Raw genomic sequence first — 20647 nt, forward strand, 5'->3', positions numbered from 1 at the left:
CTGTCCAGCGCAGAAGCCAGGAGACTCGCACTCCACACTGGTCTCTCACATGGCTGACAGGGCCGTGAACCTGTGCCATTTACCCCTGTTTCCCAGGCCCCTTAAAAGGGAAATGGATCTGACGCGGAGTAGCCAGGATTCAAACTGGTGCCTATTTGGGAGCTCAGTGCTGCAAGCCGTGGCTTAACCTGCTTCACCAAACACTGGATGCAAGAGTGTACCCGTTAGAGGAAGGGAACACGCTCACACTGACAGGGACTGACCGTGTCCTTGCTGGGGAGCTTCATTCTTCATTCTGGGAGCACAGGAGGAACAGGAGCTGCAGGGACTGGGCCGTGTGTGTTTCTTTTTTTTTTTTTTTTTTTTTGACAGGCAGAGTGGACAGTGAGAGAGAGAGACAGAGAGGAAGGTCTTCCTTTGCCGTTGGTTCACACTCCAATGGCCGCCGCGGCCGCTGCGCTGCGGCCGGCGCACCGCGCTGATCCGATGGCAGGAGCCAGGAGCCAGGTGCTTTTCCTGGTCTCCCATGGGGTGCAGGGCCCAAGCACCTGGGCCATCCTCCACTGCACTCCCTGGCCACAGCAGAGAGCTGGCCTGGAAGAGGGGCAACTGGGACAGAATCCGGCGCCCTGACCGGGACTAGAACCCGGTGTGCCGGCGCCGCTAGGCGGAGGATTAGCCTAGTGAGCCGCGGCGCCGGCCCGTGTGTGTTTCTTCCGCCTGCACAGCAGAGGGCGCTCTGACCTCCAGGACTGCTTGCTGCGCCTGCATCCCCGTGCCTGTGTGGGTGCCTCCTCGCCCTGCAGCCAGGGCTCTCACTAGGATAGTCCCCCTCCCCCGTGGGCACCCAGCCCTGAGCCTGTCATTGCCAGGCAGCCAGTCAGTGTTCACTGAATGCCCCTGACCACTCGCTTCTGATTAATAATCAACAACTTTAGAGAAACATCCACATGCCCCTCCCTCTCAGAACCCGCCTCTGAAGTAAGGAATGAATGATACTGAATGAGTGAATGACCACAGCCTCATTCTCCTCCCAGTCAATGAAAGCAGAAAACCCCCGGTCCTTCCAGTCTACCACAAGGCAGAGGGTGCACGCTCAGTCTCCCGCAGGGGTCACTGTGTTAGGTCTGCATGGAGAAGCCATTCTCTCTGGGGGCTCTGTTCTGGGGTGACCTACTTGTCCCAATTTCCTGGAACTGCCTCAGTTTCCACACTGAGAACCCCCAGCCGAGGACAAACAAGAGGGTTGTTCTCCTACCGGGATTCCAAATTCTCTCCTGGGGTCCTGGTCCTCCCAGGAGAGGGGGCTCTGGCCTCGTCTGCAAATCAGCTCTCAGGTTTAGGACCTGGAAGGGGGAAGTCACTGATGGACACAGATCCACTCGGGACTTGAGAGAGCTCTTTATTCTTTACACAGGACGTGGGGTCAGCATGGGCACTTGAGGCTGCTACAAATGGTCTGAAAAAAGACAGGGAGGGGACAGAACAGTGGAGTGAGGGTCACAGGTTCTGGAGTCCGTGGAACTGGAGCAGCTCCCAGCCCCCACTCACTCTCCGTGTGGCCCTGGGGAGTGACTTGCCCTCTCTAATGGGAGTGGTGATCCCAGCACTCACCCTTGGGGTCCTGATTAAACCATCAACAAGGCCCCATCCCAGTCCTGGTGCTCATCTACCCAGTCTATACGGTGCTCACTGCGGTCACCATGGACAAAATGACCCCCTCTGACCAGCTGTCCCCAGATGACACTAAGGGGCTCAGCTTCCCCTGGCTCTCACAGCCTTCACCATTATGGCTCACTTCAGTCTCCCCCAGCAGGGGGCGCCGTGGCCCTCTGTGCTCTGTGACAAGTAAGGACCTGACCAGAGCACACCCCTGAGAATCCCTCCTGAGTCAGGAGGTGCAAACTCCACCCAGAGCCTGCGAATTCCTGGGGCCATGCAGGGCAGAGCTCATCCCCCTGCCCTCTGCCATGTCCCCAAGGCCCCTCCACCCCTGCCCTCCTGGGACCCCTGCAGCCCCTCCCAGGATCTGCCCCTCTTTCCTGTGCCCCAGCCCCTCTCAGGATAGCCCCCACCCTGCAGCCCTCCCTGCTGCCCCATCCTCACCCCAATAATCCAGGGAATGAAGGCCGACACTCGGGTGAACACCGTGGGTTTCTGGGGGGTGACACAGCCATTGGCGGAGACAAAGCTGGCCACACCATAGACTTTCCAAACGCCTTTTCCTATGCGGCAGATGAGGGGTGCCCCAGAGTCACACTGCAGCAGTCAGAGGGGACAGGGCTGAGCCACGTCCGAGGTCAGGAATGGATTCTGAACTTGGGGACTGCAATCACACCCTCAGTGTTGACCTCTGAGCCTCAGGGGCTCCTCTGAGCCGGGAGCAGGGTCTGTCCCACAGGAGCTGCTGGGATGAGCTGGGACAGAGCTGACCTCAGCCCCACACCTGCAGAGAGGAAGCCCCGGGAGACGCCGGCTCCCACTGCCCGTGGCGCAGTCACTCATGGACGTGATGCTCACGGGCACCTCTGACACAGGGGCTCAGGGTCCCTTCAGAACACAGCGTGGGTGACTTGGGAGGTCCTGGTGCCAGCGCCCCCTGCTTTGCTGTGGGGCCGCCTGAGCACCAGGAAGGACGGAGGCCGCCCCAGGTCAGGTGCGCTTGGAGCCGGGCACATGGTCAGGGCTGTCTGCTCGGGGCTGACTTCCTCTGCATCCTGCCTGGCCTGGACCCTCCCAGGAGGCAGCGGGAAAGACGACTCCCCCACCTCCACAGAGATGGTAGAGGGGCCCAGGGCTGGGACAGGTGTGGGCTGACTCACGATGCAACCAGCGATGTCACAGCAGGAGCACATCATGGTCTCCTTCACAGTGGAGCCCCACCAGTCCGGCTGGGAGCAGTGTGCGTAGTCCACCACCTTCATAAGACACTGGTGTAGAACGTTTGAGACTGACCCTCTAGCTGCTGGGACAGAGAGCAATGAGTGGGGGCTGGGGGCAGTGTTACTTTCCCAGAGGTGGGACATATGAGGCACACTGCTCTCCTGACCAGAAGGGCACTGTCCTCCCACCAATTCCAGGGCCCTGCATTATTTGGGAACCTCTACAGCCCTGCCCTGGCCTTGACCCAGACCCTGTCTTTCTGCCCCTGTCCCGGTCAGCACGTACTGGAGGTGGTGCCCCAGCCAGTGATGTAGCATTGCGTCCCGTTGGGCAGGATGTAGTCACGGGGGGCAAGGCAGGCGGGCTGGACTTCCTCTGTCACCTCGGCGCTGTGTGACAGCTTGATGAGGGCAATGTCATTGCTGTGGGAGGGAAGAGTCACGCAGAGCCTGGCGCTCCAATTGGACCAGGTCCCTCCTTGGCATTTGCTCCAGGGGTTCGAGGCTCCTTTGTCCCCCCCTTTGTCTACTCAAGGCAGAGTAGACTTCCCAGCCCAGGCCTCCTGGCCCCCGCCAGCCCTTGGCCTTCATAGTTGTCCTGTGTCCACCTGTGCCCCTCACACTGCAGGTGCATCAGGACGCCCTGGGGGGCCATGAGCACAGTGGGGGGCGGGCACTCGGCACAGGGCTTAAGCGGCTGCACCCACACACAGTGCCTGGGTTCCCATCCAGGCTCGGCTCCATTCCAACCTCCTGCCCACGTGCACCCTGGGTTAGCAGGTGGTGGTCAGGAGCTTGGATTTCAGCGACCACGTGGGAGAGACGAATAGAGTTCCCGCCTCCTGTGTTTGCTTAACCCAGCCACGGCTGTAGCAGGCATTTGGGAAGGGAACCAGTAGATAGATGGAAGATCTTTCTCTTTCACCCTCTTCCCCTCTCGCCTCCCACTCCCGATTTTCAGTAAATAAATTAGTAAAAAAATTTAAAACCACACATATTTCAGGGCCCACCTGAGGCTTTCTAAGGCCGTGCTCTCTCTGAGGCCCGAGGTCTGACATTCTATCAGGGTCCCAGGGGATGCTGGTGCCGCTGCCCCTCAGACCACACCTTGGGCACCACGGCTCTCTTGCTGTCACTCGGGACATTTTGCCTGGATCTCACTGGTGTCCCTAGGCCTCAGGTGCCCCCCAGAACGGCCTGGGTTTCCATCATGGTGGCCCCTCCCTCCTGCACTGTGGTTCCCAGGGTTCCGCCCCCTCCTGTGCTCCTCTCACAGAAAAGGCGGAGCCACCCGGACACACAGGTGAGCACACAGGTGAGGCTGAGCGGGGCCTCCCCGCCCGTCACCACCACCAGGAAGCCCTGCTGCAGGTCACCCTCTGACCAAGGGGAAACTGAGGCCCAGGCCATGCAGGGAGTGACTGCCGGGGCCTGACTCTCTGCCCAGTGCTCCTCCTTCGTCCCCAGGGCCAGGAATCCAGCTGTGCCGGATGGACCTCTGCTGACCACAGGAAACCTTGGACTTGGGGTGGTGCCCGAGGGGTCCTGGGCTGCAGAGCCGCAGAACCCAGCAGCCGTGGGGGGCTTCCTGCCTCTCCCTGGGCCTGCTGTCCCCTCTGCAGGGAGGGAGGTGGTACTGAGATCTCTGAGGCTCTGCTCAGTGTATGGTGTCTGTGCCTGGGCTGCCCACCCTCCCCGCTGTACCTGGAGTCACCTAGATGCAGTTGGGGGTCACGGAGGGACGAGCACAGGAGCCCAGGCCACTGCTGGGAGCTCACTCACCCCTTGGATACATCGTTGTCATCATAGTCTGGGTGCACAATGATCTTCTCCCCGGGGATGATCTGCTCCTTGTCCCCTAGGTTAGTTATGTCGTGCGCGCCCAGCAGCACCCAGTAGGTCCTGGTGTAGCTGTCAGAGGAGGGGAGGTCAGTCTGGGCCTGACGCCCACTTCCCATAGCCAGAAGGTGGTGCAGGGTGCCTGGGTCTCCCACAGGGACGAGGACCAGGGCAGGGCGGGGGCAGCAGGGGAACTCACGGGAAGCAGTGGCCGGCAGTCATAACCCAGTCAGGGTCGATGAGGGTCCCGCCACAAATGAAGTACAGGTTCCCGTCCTCCTCATACAGCACCATGGCCTGCAGACCCAGAAAGAAACACGCTGAGAGGGCCAGGCCACAGCGAGTGAGCTGTGTATGTTGTGCCCTGCACAATCAAGAGGGCGCCATTCACACAGGAAACAGGAGCTGGCTCTGCAATGTGCAGTGTGCGACCTGCACCACTGCTCCTGGTGGCCCTGTCACTTCTCCACTGGGGTCACTGTGGCTGCGCAGTCCCCCACCTCAGGCCCTGTGAACTCCTGGAGACTCCAAAGTTCTCTTCTCTCTAGGGCCTCCCTGAACCTCTGTCCCCCGAGAGCCCCCAAGACCCTCTGGCCTCTCAGACCCCCCCCCTGTTCTGCACCTCAGCCCTGCAGGCTGCACCACCCCCCAAGTGAAGCCCTCCCCTGGCCCCAGATTGAGTTTCATTCTTAGCCCAGTGAGGGCTGTAGGTAGGACCTGAAGACCTATACATGACGCAGACTGTTCCAGGGTTCCCGGCCTTGGGACGCTGAAGTGGGGGCTGGAGAGGGAGCCCTGGGGTCAGGACTGGAGGCCTTGCAGTCAGACTCGGCGTCCAGAGCCCAGGGCGGGGGTCTGTGCAGTGCGTGTTGCTCTCACCTGCCAGGGCCAGCTGTGGGGGTCTGCCTCAGAGCAATTGACAACCTGGATGGACAGGCGGAAGGAAGGTTGGCCAGAGGCTGAGGCTGGAGAGGAGAGGAGAGGACAGGCATCAATCACTGAGCCAGATGGACCCCAAGGGAATAGGCTGTGCCACTGACAGGCTGTGTGACCCATGCGAGTCACTGTGCCTCTCTGAACTCAGCAGCCACTGGGAACAGCGAGCACGGGGACTAGAGCAGGGGCTTCCAGAGTCCCAGGAGCCCCAGGATGGAGATGAAAACGCACCTCCGTCGACGGGAGGACGGGGTGTGACTCTAACAGAGCCTGGTGACCACGAGCCTCACCAAGGTGATGGCTGCTGTGAGAGTGGAGGCTGGTCTCGTGCTGTGTAATGAACTCCATGGAACACCCATGGCCTGGGTTTGTGTTTTGGCTCCGTTGCCAGTTCCAACTCCCTGCTCATGGGCACCCAGCAGGCAGAGGTGAGAGCCCAAGGATTCGGGTCCCTGCCACCCACTGGCTACTGCCTACTGGTTTCACTTAGGAATTTGAGAGTGAACCAGAGGAAGGGGGATCATTGTTGGTCTGTCTCTACCTGCAATAAAACACATGAGTAATAACTTTTTTTTTTTTAACAGAGTGGAGGCTTTGAAATAGAACTTCCTGGGTTCAGAACACAGCATGGTCCCTTGTTCTGGGATGAGCTGCTTCAATTTTTTTGAGTCATTTTGCTGGTCAGTAAAATGGGGCCAATAACAGTACTGACCTCACAGAGCTGGGATGAACATTACATGATATCATATAAGGCAAATGTCTAAGAATTCTGCCTGGCATTTAGAAAGTGCTCCATAAATGTGATCTGTTTGCATGCCTGTCAGTTAGGGGAGGAGGCTCGGAAACAGTAGCCCTGAGCTGCAGTGTAACAAGGCAGAGAGAACAGGACAAGGCTGGGCACAGGCCATGGAGCTGGGTGGGGGAGAGTGATGGATGGAGAATTGGACCGTTCATCAGAGGAGTGGGAATCCTATCCCACGCACTCTGAGCACAGAGCCCGACTCTTCACCACCCGGCTGCGTTCACTGCCCCCACCAGGGACGCCCGCCCAGCCCTGGGTGCTGCTCCCAGTCCTCCTGAGCTGCTCCATCCCCTGCTCCCTCTCCCCCTCCTCCCCAGCACCAAGCTGAAGCCCCCACTGCTGTGCCCCAGGTGTGAGCTGAGACCCCTCCTGTGGAGCAGGGCCTGGGACCCCGGGACCAGGGTGGGAGCAGATCTCAGGGCTCCTGGCCCAGGCAGCGCAGGGCACAGACGCGGGCTGGGTTCTTACCAAGGGCCACCAGCAGGAGGGCGCTCAGCAGCCGGAGCATTTCGTCTCGTCTTGACAGGAGCGGACACAGAGCCTGGGCTCTAATATAGGGCAGAGGTGGGCAGCGGGGCTGGACTGGGCCCATTCCCAGCACAGGTGGTGGAACACCAGGTCTCTCCCATGTCCAAGGTCACAGCCCCCCACCCCCCGCAGATGGAGGAGTTGAGAGTCAACAGATAGACCCAGGGTTTCCTGAACCAGGTGGCTCCACAGGTGACACCAGGTAGCTGATTGATAACAGGACCAGGATGGAAAGTTGGCGTCAGACAAGCCACCTCTTTCCGGAAGGAACACGGCCATTGGAACCCCTCTTCCTGGATTCCCACCCTGCCCGTGCCACCTCCCAGCTCCGAGACCTTGGCACCTGGCTTCTCTTTTCTGCAGCTCAGTTTTCCCACTCTAACCCAGGGTCGGTATTCGTGTCCACCTCAAGGACGAGATCTGGTTGAGCACCTGCTGTACGCAGAGCAGGCCCTGCTCCAGGGTTTCGGCTGACACAGCGCCGTCCTCCTCCTTCTGCTGGCCGAGTGCCACGGGGGAGACAACCTCAGATCAACCGAGATCAGCAAAGGCTGTGGGCACCCCGAGGGTGGGGCCGTGGAGCAGAGGAAGTGTGGGAGCCCAGGTGGGAGTGGGTGGTCATTCAGAGGGGAGGGGAGGGAAAGTGCCCTTGGGGCTGGGGGTTCAGGATTTGGTTGAGTCCTAAAGGAAAGGCAAAGCCAGCTGTGGGAGAGGCAGGTATTTGGCAAAGTAAAGGTGCCACTTGCAACAACCCTGCTCCAAACGTGAGTGCCTGGGTGTGGGCCCCAACTCTGCTGCTGATCCAGCTTCCTGCTAACGCACACCTTAGCAGCCAGCAGAGGACGGCTGGAGGACTTGGGTCCCTGCTACCCACAGACTGCTACTGAGTTCCTGGCTTGGGCTTTTGGTCTGGCTGAGTCCCAGCTGTAGCTGCCATTTGGGGAATGAACCAGTCAATCAAAGAGTGCCTTCTCTCTCTGATTTTCCAATAAATTGAAATTAAAAGTGTTCAAAAGATTTATTTGTTGTGATGCAGTGGTTTAAGTTGCAGCCAGCAATGCGGCATCGCATATGGGTACTGGTTTCAGGCCCAGCTCTCTGCTTCCATGATGGCTCATTCCAAAAATGGCTTCATGGCCAGGGCTGGTCCATTACAATGGCTGGAACCAAGAATTCCATCCAGGTCTCCTGGCCAGGGACCCAAGCACTTGGGACATCTTCTACTGCATTCCCAAGCACATTAGTAGGCGGCTGGATTGGAAACTGATCAGTCAGTCTGGTACTGGCACTCAAATATTGGATGCTGGGATTTCAGTCGGTGGCTTAATTTGCCTTGCCACAAACCTGGCCTGAAAATAAATGTTTAAAAAATGTCAGCAGGGCCGACTCTGTGTCTCACTTGGTTAATCCTCTGCTGTGGCGCCGGCATCCCATATGGGCACTGGGTTCTAATCCCGGCTGCTCCTCTTCCAGTTCAGCTCTCAGCTGTGGCCTGGGAGGGAAGTAGAGGATGGCCCAAGGCTTTGGGCCCCTGTAACCACATGGAAGACCAGGAATAAGCACCTGGCTCCTGGCTTCAGATCAGCACAGCGCCAACCGTTGCGGCCATTTGGGGAGTGAACCAGTGGAAGGAAGAAGACCTTTCTCTCTGTCTCTCTCTCACTGTATGTAACTCTGTCAAATAAATAAATAAAATCTTTAAAAAATTATGCCAGGGCCGGTGCCGCGGCTCACTAGGCCAATCCTCCGCCTTGCGGCGCCGGCACACCGGGTTCTAGTCCCGGTCGGGGCGCCGGATTCTGTCCCGGTTGCCCCTCTTCCAGGCCAGCTCTATGCTGTGGCCAGGGAGTGCAGTGGAGGATGGCCCAGGTTCTTGGGCCCTGCACCCCATGGGAGACCAGGAAAAGCACCTGGCTCCTGGCTCCTGCCATCGGATCAGCGCGGTGCGCCGGCCGCAGCACGCCGGCCGCGGCGGCCATTGGAGGGTGAACCAACGGCAAAAGGAAGACCTTTCTCTCTGTCTCTCTCTCTCACTGTCCACTCTGCCTGTCAAAAAAAAAAAATTATGCCAGCCAAAGGAAGCCCCAAATGAAGCACACTCCAGTGTGTTCAAACAATACAACGTGGAGATGTATTTTCTGGACCACTGACTGGTGGGCAGCGCAGTGTGAAGGGAGACAGGGAGGGAGGCCCTGCGGCGCCCAGCCCTGGGGCTGCTGGGCTAAGATCGCCCAGCGGTCGCCATCAGCATGGCCGGTACAGCCCCCGGGAACTCTCCCCCTGGCCCGCACACACCGTCCTGATGGAGCGCAGACAGCTGCGGCCGCCTGCAGGGAAACTCCGAGGCCTCCTTGCTCCGGGTTCTGCAAACCCCACGAAGGTGGGAGACGGCAGTGTGGCTGGGGAGTGAGGGCAGGAGCTGTGTTTTCACCCGCAGGGCCACGGCAGAGTCCTCAGCACCAGTTGCCAATGAAATCAAGCCCTGGGGGAGATTCTTGCAAAGAAGGGTAATGTAGCAGGTGCTTTTGCTGTTTTAGATCATGCATGGGGTGGACAGCTATGTCTACCCCTCAAGACACAATCTACGCGGGCTGAGGACAGCGTGTGCTCACAGGCACAGTGTGGGGAAACCTCCACACGGTGATAGCACAGCCCTGCCCTCCCTGGCCTCACTCCCTCTGGGCCTGGGCGGGTTTATTTGCTCAGCTTTGCACCCAGAGACCTTCCCCAGGCCCTGCACTGAGCAAGAAGGGGGCGGGGCCCAGGATGGGGCTCCCGAGGAGAGGGGCGGGTCAGACAACGGCTGAGCCCACTGTGGCGCATCTGGGTCAGACAGGGTCCCAAACACCATGTGATCAAGGGGACCCGAGGGGAGCTCCTGCCCAGAAAACCCAGGGCTGACGGGGGTCACCCATGATCACAGGGGAGCTCAACCCCCCAACTCCAGACAAAACTGAATAAGATGTCTCCCACCCTTACCCTTGTGTAGTCCCAGTGGGTCCTGGCCCTCTGCTTGGGCTGAGGCAGAAGGACCTTCGGAAGCCACCGTGCCATCTCAGTCCCTCTCGTTGGCCTCCTCTTCAAGGCCTTGTGGGTAGACACTCAGCTGTGCCACTGTCCAACCCTATGGGGGCGCTGCAGGTGGAAGCCCCCTCTTCCCTGCTCATATTCTGTGGCCCTGCCAACACACACACACTCAGCCAAGAGTTACTGAACACCTCCGAGATCCCGGGCACACTCCTGGTCCCTGCGAGATTCCACGGAGAAGACAGGCGAGGCCCTCTCCCCTGGGAGCTCACAGCCCGCGGGCGCAGCAGCAGTGGCACAGGGCATCCTCCACCTGCCTGACCCCTCTGCCTGGTGCTCTCCCTGCTCACTGGTTTGGTTCTGTCAATGCAGGACCTGATGGAGGGACCGAGTGGGACGTGAGAAACGTGCAAGCTCACAAACCTGACACAAGGCAGCTCTGCATGGCTGGCACCTGTGGCTGGCACCTGGTGGGCTCAATGCACACCGCCTCTCTCTCTCTCTCTCTCTCTCTCTCTCTCTCTCTCTCTCACTGTCTCTCTGTCACACACACACACACTCTCACACACCAGCACTGTGCACTACATGGCTTGGCCACATCTGGCTCTCCATCTGTCCTTCCCAAGGAACCTGTCCTTGGAGAGGGCTGTATGGGTAGAGCTTTGGCCACAAACAGATGACCACGTTCACACAGCCACATGCGCCAAAGCTTTTCTTTGCGAGCTGGAAGGAGGAGCAGCCACTGGTTGGTTAGTTCAGCTGCTCAGAGCTTTTGCCACCAACCCGGCCTCTTGCCACCCCTGGGTTCTGTTGGCCTTGGTGTGCTGGCCTCTGCTCCCGGGCGGTTGCCTTCACTGACCTGGGACTGGACTGTGTTTAACTGCTTGGTGACCAGGAAGAAGGACAGCAGGGAGTTAGACCAGGAGGGAAAGGCAGCAAGGCAGGGTGGGTCACGGACAGAGGGCCCCACCCACCCGTCTCAGAGATGCCCCGTCCCAGTGTGAGAGGCTGCTGCTCACCTTCCCACACTTTCCCCCGAGCACCTGCTGTGTCCAGATGAGGCTCGTGCCTTGCTCCTCTCCCCACGCCCAGAACACAGGGCATGAGCTCACACCCAGAACTCACACCCTGGCACCTGCCTGTACACACTCCACACATCCCTCCCCCACATGAGCCACATCCACATTACCCCACTGTCCATCCTCCCCCCTCCCACCATAAAGCAAATTTCTCTCTCCCTGCTGCCTACCGCAGCCTTGTGACTGGGGCCTGGAAGAGGCCAGGACGTTAAACGTGTCTGACGAGAACCCCAAACTGGAAGATCCTAAATGGAATTGACAACCTAATTTGCAGGCAGGAGGTGAGGGCAGTCCCCGCGGCCCCTCCCACAGTCCCGGGACTCTCAGCCCTGATGTGGTCTCCACGGTGGTCACTCCAGGCTCTCTCTGGGTGGGAGGACAAGTGTCAGAGGCTCTACCCCCTCCATAGGGGGGGAGCTCAGTGGGGCGGATGCACTCACCGCCAATTGCAGGCAATGCATCTCTGAGACTCCAGTGTCCTGGCAGGGAGGTGGATCTTGGTTCTTGTTAGATGAATGAATGATATATGAATGGATGATGGACTGATGAGTTGATCAGTAAGTGAATGGATGGATGCATGCATGCATGGATGAGGAACTGGGGGAACACAAAGAGTGGAGACCCTGATATAAAGACAGTAGGGCAGGCATTGGGACATCAGTTACGATGCCACCCAGGACACCAGCTTAGTAGCGGAGTTCCTAGTTCACGTCCTGCCTCCTCTGCTCCAGACCCCCTTCCTGTGGCCATGCGTCTGGGAGATGCAGACGGCCCCGTCTTTGGGTCCCTGTCACCACATGGGATGAAATTCTGGGCTCCTGGCTGCAGCCTGGCCCTGCCCTGGCTGTCGTGGGTATTTGGTGAGTGAGCCAGCAGAGTGAAGCTCTCTCTGCCTTCAGGTAAATGAAAATAAATTTTACATCTTTTGAAAGATGAAGGAGCCAGTGCCGTTGCTCACTAGGCTAATCCTCCGCCTTGCGGCGCCGGCACACCTTGTTCTAGTCCTGGTCAGGGCGCCGGATTCTGTCCCGCTTGCCTTTCTTCCAGGCCAGCTCTCTGCTGTGACCAGGGAGTGCAGTGGAGGATGGCCCAAGTGCTTGTGCCCTGCACCTTCATGGGAGACCAGGAGAAACACCTGGCATCTGGCTTTGGATCAGTGTGGTGCACTGGCCGCAGCGCGCCGGCCACGGTGGCCATTGGAGGGTGAACCAAAGGCAAAGGAAGACCTTTCTTTCTGTCTCTCTCTCTCACTGTCCACTCTGCCGGTCAAAAAAAGAAAAAAAAAGATGAAGGAAAAAAGAGGGGAGGTAGGGAGAAAGGTGGGCAGCAGACTGATGGGGGGGAAGGGAGTAAGAAGAGGAGGCCAGGCAGCCCCGGGGTGGGGCAGGGAAGCGGTGGGCAGGTGAAGCAGGGACAGAGCCGCGTCCGCCAGCCTCGTTGCCCAACTCCACAGGCCTCCTCCTGCCAGGCCTCCCTGCTGCCTGATGACGGCTCCCAACATTCCTGGGCCCCTGGGCCCGGCACCTCCATCAGGAGTCCTCGCTGGGACCAGTCCTTCTTGCCTTCTTGCTCCCACATCTCAGTAGAGGGTACCGGGGCCCCTCTGCTCTGAGTTCAATGCGGGTGATGGGATCAGAGCCGGGTTTGTTTGAATTCTGGCTCCACAGAACATTTGAGGCCCTGGCAGGTGACCTAACCTCTCTCTGCCTCAGTTAACACAAGGGGGACAGCACCAGGCCCTCCCTTGCACAGGTTGTGTGAGAATTCAAGCAGAGTAAGCAGTCAGCACAGGACTTGGCCACGGGGAGCACAGAGCCCAGGGGGACAATGGGATCCAGAAACTCCCACGCTCACCTGGTCTAGCCCATGGTCAAGTTGCTCACCCCAAATAGGAATCAGAACTTGTGGATCACAGGGAACAGTGAGCGCCACTGCTCTGCACGGCCTCTCCCTGGAATGCTCCTCAATGTTTCACTCATGCCCTGACGTGGACGCAACATCAACACTGCTCGAAATAACGACGCAGAAGCCCTAAGTTAACACGTGTATCACAGGAGAGTGAGTGGATCGTGGTGCGCCTGTAGAATGAAACACCAGCGACACGATGGAGCCTGAGGTACATGGATCAGCACGGAGTCGAAAAGCAAGACGAAAGATTATTTCAGTGTGCAGCCATAATAGGGGTGACATTTGAACGAATGCCTGTGGATGCTGTGCCAGGTGTGGTCATGGGGAGGGTTCAGACCAACCTGCACGGCAAAGTGGTCAGAGATGCAGGTGCCACCCTTGATGAAGGTAGGGGTCAAGCTGACCACGGCTTCAGGCAGCTCCAACTGTGTCCTGCAGCTGAGCCTGTCTTTGAGTTCCCTGAATACCGTGTGGGCACGGAACAGGAGATCTTCTCGTTAATCCCCAGAGCAAACTAGCAATGACCTAGGCTGAAAATGCAGAGGCCTGGGGTGGGGAGGAAGGAGCTACCATCATCCAGACCTTGAGAAGAAGAGGTGGGAATGGCCAGGGCTCCCCACCCCAGCTGCCCTCCCTGCCCATGCGTCTCTGGGCTGTGGCTGGTGCTTTCAGAAGCAAACAGGTGCCCGAATTGCTGGCTTAGAGCAGCTAAGCTCTGCCACACTCAGCAAGAGAGGGCTTTCCCCACTGGGCCCAAGGCTCAGCCTCTGCGTGGGAGAAGCCCGGGTCCAGGCCAGGGTGAGGGAGGCCTCTGCCTTTGGTTCTGTTCCCTGGCGTTCTCCTCGTGGAGTCAGTGGTCAGGGCGATGGCAGTCTTGGACAGGGCCTCTGTTACAGGAAGGGGAGGCTGCCGAGCCTCCAGCCCCAGGCAGATGCCAGACGTCCTGACCTTGAACCTCAAGCACAGACTCATGCAGTGAGCCTGCTAAGTGCCAGGGCTGGGCTGGATCCTGGAAGGCAGGGGTGAGGAGGCGGCTCCTCCAAGCCAGGGCTTCTGGGGCTCCTGCCGGGGAAGATTAGACACAAACATAAGCAGGTACCAAACAGATGCTAAGTGCACGTGTGGGTTAAAGTGATAGAATTCCATAGAATTCTATCAGAGGAAGCCTGCTAGAGACCTGCTCGTGTGGCCGGGAGAAGGGCTAGTGCTCGCTCAAGGGCCCAGAGCTGTTCAGGACACGGCACCCCAGATTCAGCCCAGGGCCCTTCCTGCTGCATCCCACTCCTGCCTTTCTTTATTTGTAAAAGATTAACTTATTTATTTATTTGAAAGTTAGGGTGACAGAGAGAGAGGTAACGAGTGAGAACGAGCTCACCCCCACTCTGGGCAATTAGGAGCTGCTTAGCTGAGTACAAGAGAGAACCAGCAATGTTGGCCTCTCTGGTCCACAACCTGAAGCTGCTCAATTTGTCAGGGTCAGCAGTCTGTGGGGGCTGTGGGTGTGGGGGTCCCAGGGAGGCAGGTATGACAGAGAAGGGTCTCCCATGCCCTACATGGTGGGAGGCCTGGGGCTGAGGGGAGGAGACCAAGAGACACTGGGAAGTGAGTTGGCACCGCTGTGACTCCGCAGTGCTGGGCCCACGTGGTTGCTCCGAGCTTTCAGGAGCCTCTCCCAAGAATGAGGTCCTGTCACTGCCCTGACACACGTCCACCCGGAGGTCCCTTTGTGAAGTGAAATAAGCCAGACACACACAGACCAGCATTGCTCCCTCTCCCTGCTATACGAAGTTAAAATCGCTTATTCTATAAAGGGAGAGTAGCGGCTGGGAAGGATTGAGGCGGGGGGGTTGGTCACTTGGTGAGTGCAGGGTGCAGCTGGATGGGAGGAGTCACTACCAATGTTTTATAGGTCCCTGTAGGATGATGGTTGGCAGTTATGCACTCAATAGTTCAAAAGCGCTAAGAGAAAGGACTTTGTATGTTCCCAACACAAAGAAGTTACACCTGTTCCAGGTGGTGGATTATGCTGATCTTACTGTGACACCTGCTAGAGGTCAGCCAGCAAGACACACTGTGCTGGACAGAGCTGGGACTCACACTGAGGGGTGACAAGAGGCAGCAGCAGTCCCCTGGGATTCCCTGGAGCTAGCAGGTGACACTTGGAACTTCCCATGGTATCAGGATGGAGCCTTTCAAGGAGAAATGGCCCCAGGGGGCTGGAGGGTTTGGGGTGCACCTGTTAGGTGGTGAAATCTTTAAGACAGTGTCACCACTCAGTAAATGCTAAACAGTTGTCACTTGTGTTGATCGCTACTGAGGCTGTAGAGTGCAGCTGGAAGTCGTGTGTCAAGTTGCTAAAGATTATATTTGAGCCCTACATGTTAGGCAGCTTGCTTCCTCCCACCATTCAGGTTCTCGTTGGATAAACGGGGATGCTGTTACCATCTCCTGTGGTAGTACTTAGGAGTACATGAGACCGTCCTCGGCACCCAGCTGTTATGACGCCTTCTAGGAGAGGATCCAGGTTAAACATGTTAACATTCGTCATCAATCACTCAGCTTCTCTGGTGTTCTGGGAACCAGGTCTTAAAGTAAACAAAAGAAGTCTGGATTTGTCACCTAGGTCAGTTCCCGTGCTGTAAACACACCACAGCTGATTATAAGCTGCCCCTGGCTAACAACCAGCCTGCCACATTCCAGAGTACTCAACAGTGGGCAGCGGCTGGCTCCATCACATCGCCACAGCAGGTGCATGTGGGTGGAGCAGTTAGGGCCACACCTGGAACCCAGGGAGCACTATGCAGACGTTCCCTACTGATGCAGGGCAGTCATAGCAGCAGCCTTTCCTAACCATGTCTCCCAGGACAGGAGACTGAGGCTGAGAGCAATTCAGCTATGTAGCCCAGGTCACAGCACGGCCAGTCACGAGCTCTCCCACTACCCTTGAGTCCTGTCTCTCTCAGCATGGCTGGACTTGGCCTACAGATGACCCTCACTTAGGCCCCCATAAGGATGGGATTCCTGTCTCCACCAGGATTGTGCTCTATCTAAAGGCTCCAAGGTTTCTGGGCGGCAGGGAAGCTCCTGGTGTCTGGGACTCCTGCCAGGCAACACCTGCCCACTGCTCCTGAGCTCAGATCAGACCTGGGTTGTGCCTGCCGCATGTGGGCTTGGGAAGCCTGCTCGTAGGAGTGGGTGAAGGTGTGAGGATGCGGGTGTGGCACATTGTGCTCCATGGGGGAGCAGGGGAAAAGCAGCATGGGTTTAGTGGCCAGCATTCTGGCCTCAGGGGAGATTTTCAGCCCTGCATGCAAGCGGTTCAAGGCCAGGTACGGACCCAGGAGAGTGGCGTTGCCACAGGGGCCTCAGCCTGGGCACGGAAGCCCTTCAGGTGGGGTGGGAGAGCTCGGGAGGTTTCATGGCTCTTGGTCCTAGCTGTTCCCTGACTGATGCGGGTGTCACTGCCGTATGACTGCTGAGCTGAGCTTGCTTCCACATGAGGTCTCTCTCTCTCTCTCTCTCTCTCCTTCCTTCCTTCCTTCCTTCCTTCCTTCCTTCCTTCCTTCTCCCTCTCTTCCTCTTTTCCTCTCTCCCTCTCTCTTCCTCCCTCTCTCTCTCCCTCTCCCTCTTTCTTTCTCTCTCTTTCTTCTTTCTTTTTGCTGGAGTCCAGCTCCAGCAGATCTAGGGGTTCCTGAAGGTGTGGGAGGTGTCATTGTGGGGAGGAATAAGAGACATGCTCACAGCAAGGCTGCTGGCTCTGATGAGAGACACCAGACTTCATTTTTATACCCTAAGTTACAGCCACTGTTCATTTTACACATTCTTTGCTGTTCTCATAAATTCTGCAAATGTCCACTCATTAGTGATCCTTACAGAGTTAATGATTCTTCCTTATGATAACAAAGTCTGTTTCCCATCCTCTTTAAACTATTGACCTCCCTAATCCTGATTTCCATAGCTGTGTAACAATTTCTTTGATTTTAAATATTTACTTGATATTTTAGATAGAATAGAACAGAGACTCAAAGTGATGCTAAATTATAAAATATTCGATTACAAAAAAACATGGCGGTTATTTTGCAAAGAATCAGAATATCTACTTATAAAAATCAGTTACGAAGATTGGAGCATTTACCTTCATTTTAATTTAACTCTACTAGTAACCATTAACACCCTGCACAAACAACCCATTCATTACACATGTCCTTCCCATAACCCTTCATTACTATTTAGCTCTAGTAGCTCATCTAAGACTTGCTCCCTGAGTTTGGTAATTACTTTATGTTCTTTCCACCAGGCCACACAAGCTAAGGCATTTACCACTGTTTGTATTTCTCTCAGCCACTTAAATTGTTAACTCTCATTTACAAGTCAGTAGTCTGTAATAAGACATCCTCGCAGGTGGATTATAGCGGGAGACTGAGACCTTCCCCAAGGACCCTCCCATCCCTAAATCAGGTCTCACTGCTTACCACATACCCCACAGTGTGGAGTCCCCTCTAGGCTTTTATTGCAGGAACTGGAGCCTCAGAAGGGGTTGGGTTACTCCAGGGGGCTCCAGTCCATCCAACAGCTCAGCCATCCATGAGGTCATTTTGTGCAGAGGTCATTCCTCAGAGATTTCCAAGAATATAGTGATCATCAGTGAGATCCCCAGGAAACTCCAACTTTTTTCTATCAATAAATCTAAACCCACCAAGGGGACCGCAGCTTGTGGTTCTCATGCCCTGCGGAGAAAGACCTCCTGTTGTGCCCTTGTCAGACAGCCGAAGTTGCCTTGGCCTCTTCATTCTTTCTTGTTTAAGATTTAGAAAGTGAGAGACATGGTTCCAATATGGCAGCATAAAGAGGGAGCTTGCTGATCTAGCCCAGGAGATAGTTTGATAAAAGTGGAGATAGTGTAGTCTCAGGGAAGAGTTAGGGGTAAAACAGCAGAGGAAACTCTTCCGTAATTAGAGGGACACGGTGGATCTACGTGGAGGGCATGGGCGCCTGCGGCTCGGGACCCCAGCTGCCGAGAGTCTCCCCACCAGTGCTGGAAAGGGAGGTGAGACGAAACTGCAGTAGCCCGAGACACTGGCGGACAAGTGGCAGGAGGAGCCTAGAGGGAACGAGGCTTGAAGCCCCATGGGGGAAAGTGCACCACCTAGCTAGAGGAGAAAAAAAATAAAAGGATGGTAGGGACACAATTCTCTCTCTCCAATCACCTTACAAAAGTGTACGAGCCAATAGAGCAGGCACCGTTTTGGACATACACAATAGCTGTGCTATCTTGGGGCTGCACCTGGCAATCAGCCGAGCAGAGAAACCTGACTCTGGTGGGGAGTAATAATAGGCGGCCAAGACCTAGTGAGTGTGTGGAGCTTCTGAACCAGGACCGTGAGAAAAAACAAAACAAAACAAAACTGAGGGTGTGTGGCTGAGACTTTGAGTAGTCTTGGGGGAGGCACCACAAGCTCAGGCGGCCCTGGCTACCCGGTAAGAGACACTCAGGGGAATCTGAGCTTACACCGAGGAGTGCACAGATCCTTTGTGTGGTCCTTGGGACAGAGCAGACGAATATTATACCCACTGGGGCTAGTGCTCAGGCACTGATCACCATAGAGCAGAACTCAGCTGAGTGGAATTACTTCCCTTCTGATTAAGAGAGAGAGAGAGAGAGAGAGAGAGAGATTTACCACACCAACCCTGGGTGTCACTTTAGGCACGGCCTTGGCCTTAACACTGAAGAACTGAACAGAGCTCGCTGGCCACACCCACCACAAGTCTCTAAATATCCTCTGAAAGCTGAAGGTCTACTTATCTACAGAGTCATAGTACCATGAAAAAACCACCACAGCAGAAAAAAAAAGAAACCAACGAGATTCTCCACAAATGCCGAACAACAAACACAACAACCCAAGAAACAAGAATAAGGAAGACAACTTGATGCTCCCAAAAAACATGACACTTCAATGCAAAGATTATGAAGACAATGAGATAGAAGAAATGCAAGAAATGGAACTCAAAATATTGATGGTAAGAATACTTGGAAGTAATCAAAAACAAATGTTCAAACTACTGAAATCCATGCAGGACATGAAAGAAGATCTCTCTCATGAAAATGAAATTTTTTTTGGACAGGCAGTTAGAAAGATCCTCATCCAGAGCCAGGAGCCAGGTGCTTCCTCCTGGTCTCCCATGTGGGTGCAGGGCCCAAGCACCTGGGCCATCCTCCACTGCCTTCCCAGGCCACAGCAGAGAGCTGGACTGGAAGAGGAGCAACCTGGACAGAATCCAGTGCCTCGACCAGGAGTAGAACCTGGGGTGCCAGCGCCGCAGGCGGAGGATTAGCTTAGTGAGCCACAGCACTGGCCCAAAATGAAATCTTAAGGAAGAATCAAAATGAAATGAAGAATTTAATAGAACAAATAAAAAACACAGTGGAGAGCCTTAAAAACAGAAGCAGTGAGGCAGAAGAGAGAATATTGGACTTAGAAGACAGAGCACAGGAAAGTATACAGTCAAACCAAAGACAAGAAGAGGAAATTAGAAATCTAAAAAATATTGTTGGGAATCTACAGGATACCTTTTAAAAACCCAACATTCGGGTTCTAGCAGTTCCTGAAGGCATGGAGAGAGAGAAAGGATTAGAAGGCCTTTTTAGTGAGATACTAGCAGAAAACTTTCCGGGTTTGGAGAAAGAAAGAGACCTCCAAGTACAGGAAGCACACAGAACTCCCAATAGACATGACCAGAAAAGATCCTCGCCATGACACCTTGTAATCAAACTCACCACAGTCAAACATAATTACAAGATTCTAAAATGTGCAAGAGAGAAATGCCAGATTGCTCTCAGAGGATGTCCAATGAGTCAGAGCAGACTTCTACCAGAAATTTAAAGAACTAACTCCAATTCTTCTCAAACTTTTCAGAACAATTGAAAGAGAGGGGATCCTCCCAAATTCTTTCTTTTTTTTTTTCTTTTTAATTTTTTGACAGGCAGAGTGGATGGTGAGAAAGAGAGACAGAGAGAAAGGTCTTCCTTTTGCCGTTGGTTCACCCTCCAATGGCTGCCGTGGCCGGCGCGCTGCAGCCAGCACACCGCGCTGATCCAAAGGCAGGAGCCAGGTGCTTCTCCTGGTCTCCCATGGGGTACAGGGCCCAAGCCCTTGGGCCATCCTCCACTGCACTCCCTGGCCACAGCAGAGAGCTGGTCTGGAAGAGGGGCAACTGGGACAGAATCTGGCGCCCCGACTGGGACTAGAACCCAGTATGCCGGCGCCACAAGGCAGAGGACTAGCCTAGTGAGCAGCGGCGCCGGCCCCCAAATTCTTTCCACGAAGCCAGCATCACATTAATTCCTAAACCTGAAAAAGATGCAGCAGAGAAGGAGAATTACAGACCAATTTCTCTTATGAACATAGACGCAAAAATCCTCAATAAGATTCTGGCCAATAGAATTCAACAACACATCAGAAAGATCATCCAACCAGACCAAGTGGGATTTATCCCTGGTGTGCAGGGATGGTTCAATGTTCACATATCAGTCAATGTGATACACCACATAAACAAACTGCAGAAGAAAAACCATATGATTATTTCAATAGATGCAGAGAAAGCATTTGATAAAATACAACACCCTTTCATGATGAAAACTCTAAGCA

The 20647-nt window shown here is 55.7% G+C and overlaps 1 protein-coding gene across 5 annotated transcripts; it reads right to left on the reverse strand.

Annotated features, from left to right (window-relative positions):
• Window positions 1-1311: 1311 nt before the first annotated feature.
• LOC108177618 (chymotrypsin-like elastase family member 3B) lies at window positions 1312-6983 on the reverse strand. Of its 5 annotated transcripts, none has more exons than XM_089299198.1 (8): window positions 6928-6983; window positions 5601-5686; window positions 4921-5018; window positions 4665-4793; window positions 3169-3305; window positions 2823-2962; window positions 2107-2225; window positions 1312-1459 (listed from the first exon to the last, which is right to left on the reverse strand). In XM_089299198.1, the coding sequence occupies exons 1-8, from the start codon at window positions 6965-6967 to the stop codon at window positions 1327-1329; spliced, it is 882 nt and encodes a 293-aa protein (XP_089155324.1). In that variant the 5' UTR covers window positions 6968-6983; the 3' UTR covers window positions 1312-1326. The 5 variants fall into 5 exon arrangements, with proteins under 5 accessions (XP_089155324.1, XP_089155323.1, XP_089155326.1 ...); XM_089299197.1 differs by having other exon boundaries at window positions 2823-2965; XM_089299200.1 differs by having other exon boundaries at window positions 1388-1459; window positions 2107-2259.
• Between the last annotated feature and the right edge of the window lie 13664 nt (window positions 6984-20647).

The sequence above is a fragment of the Oryctolagus cuniculus genome, chromosome 7 (genome assembly GCF_051225735.1).
Source record: "Oryctolagus cuniculus isolate XC-2025 breed Fujian yellow rabbit chromosome 7, ASM5122573v1, whole genome shotgun sequence".
Taxonomy (NCBI): Eukaryota; Metazoa; Chordata; class Mammalia; order Lagomorpha; family Leporidae; genus Oryctolagus; species Oryctolagus cuniculus.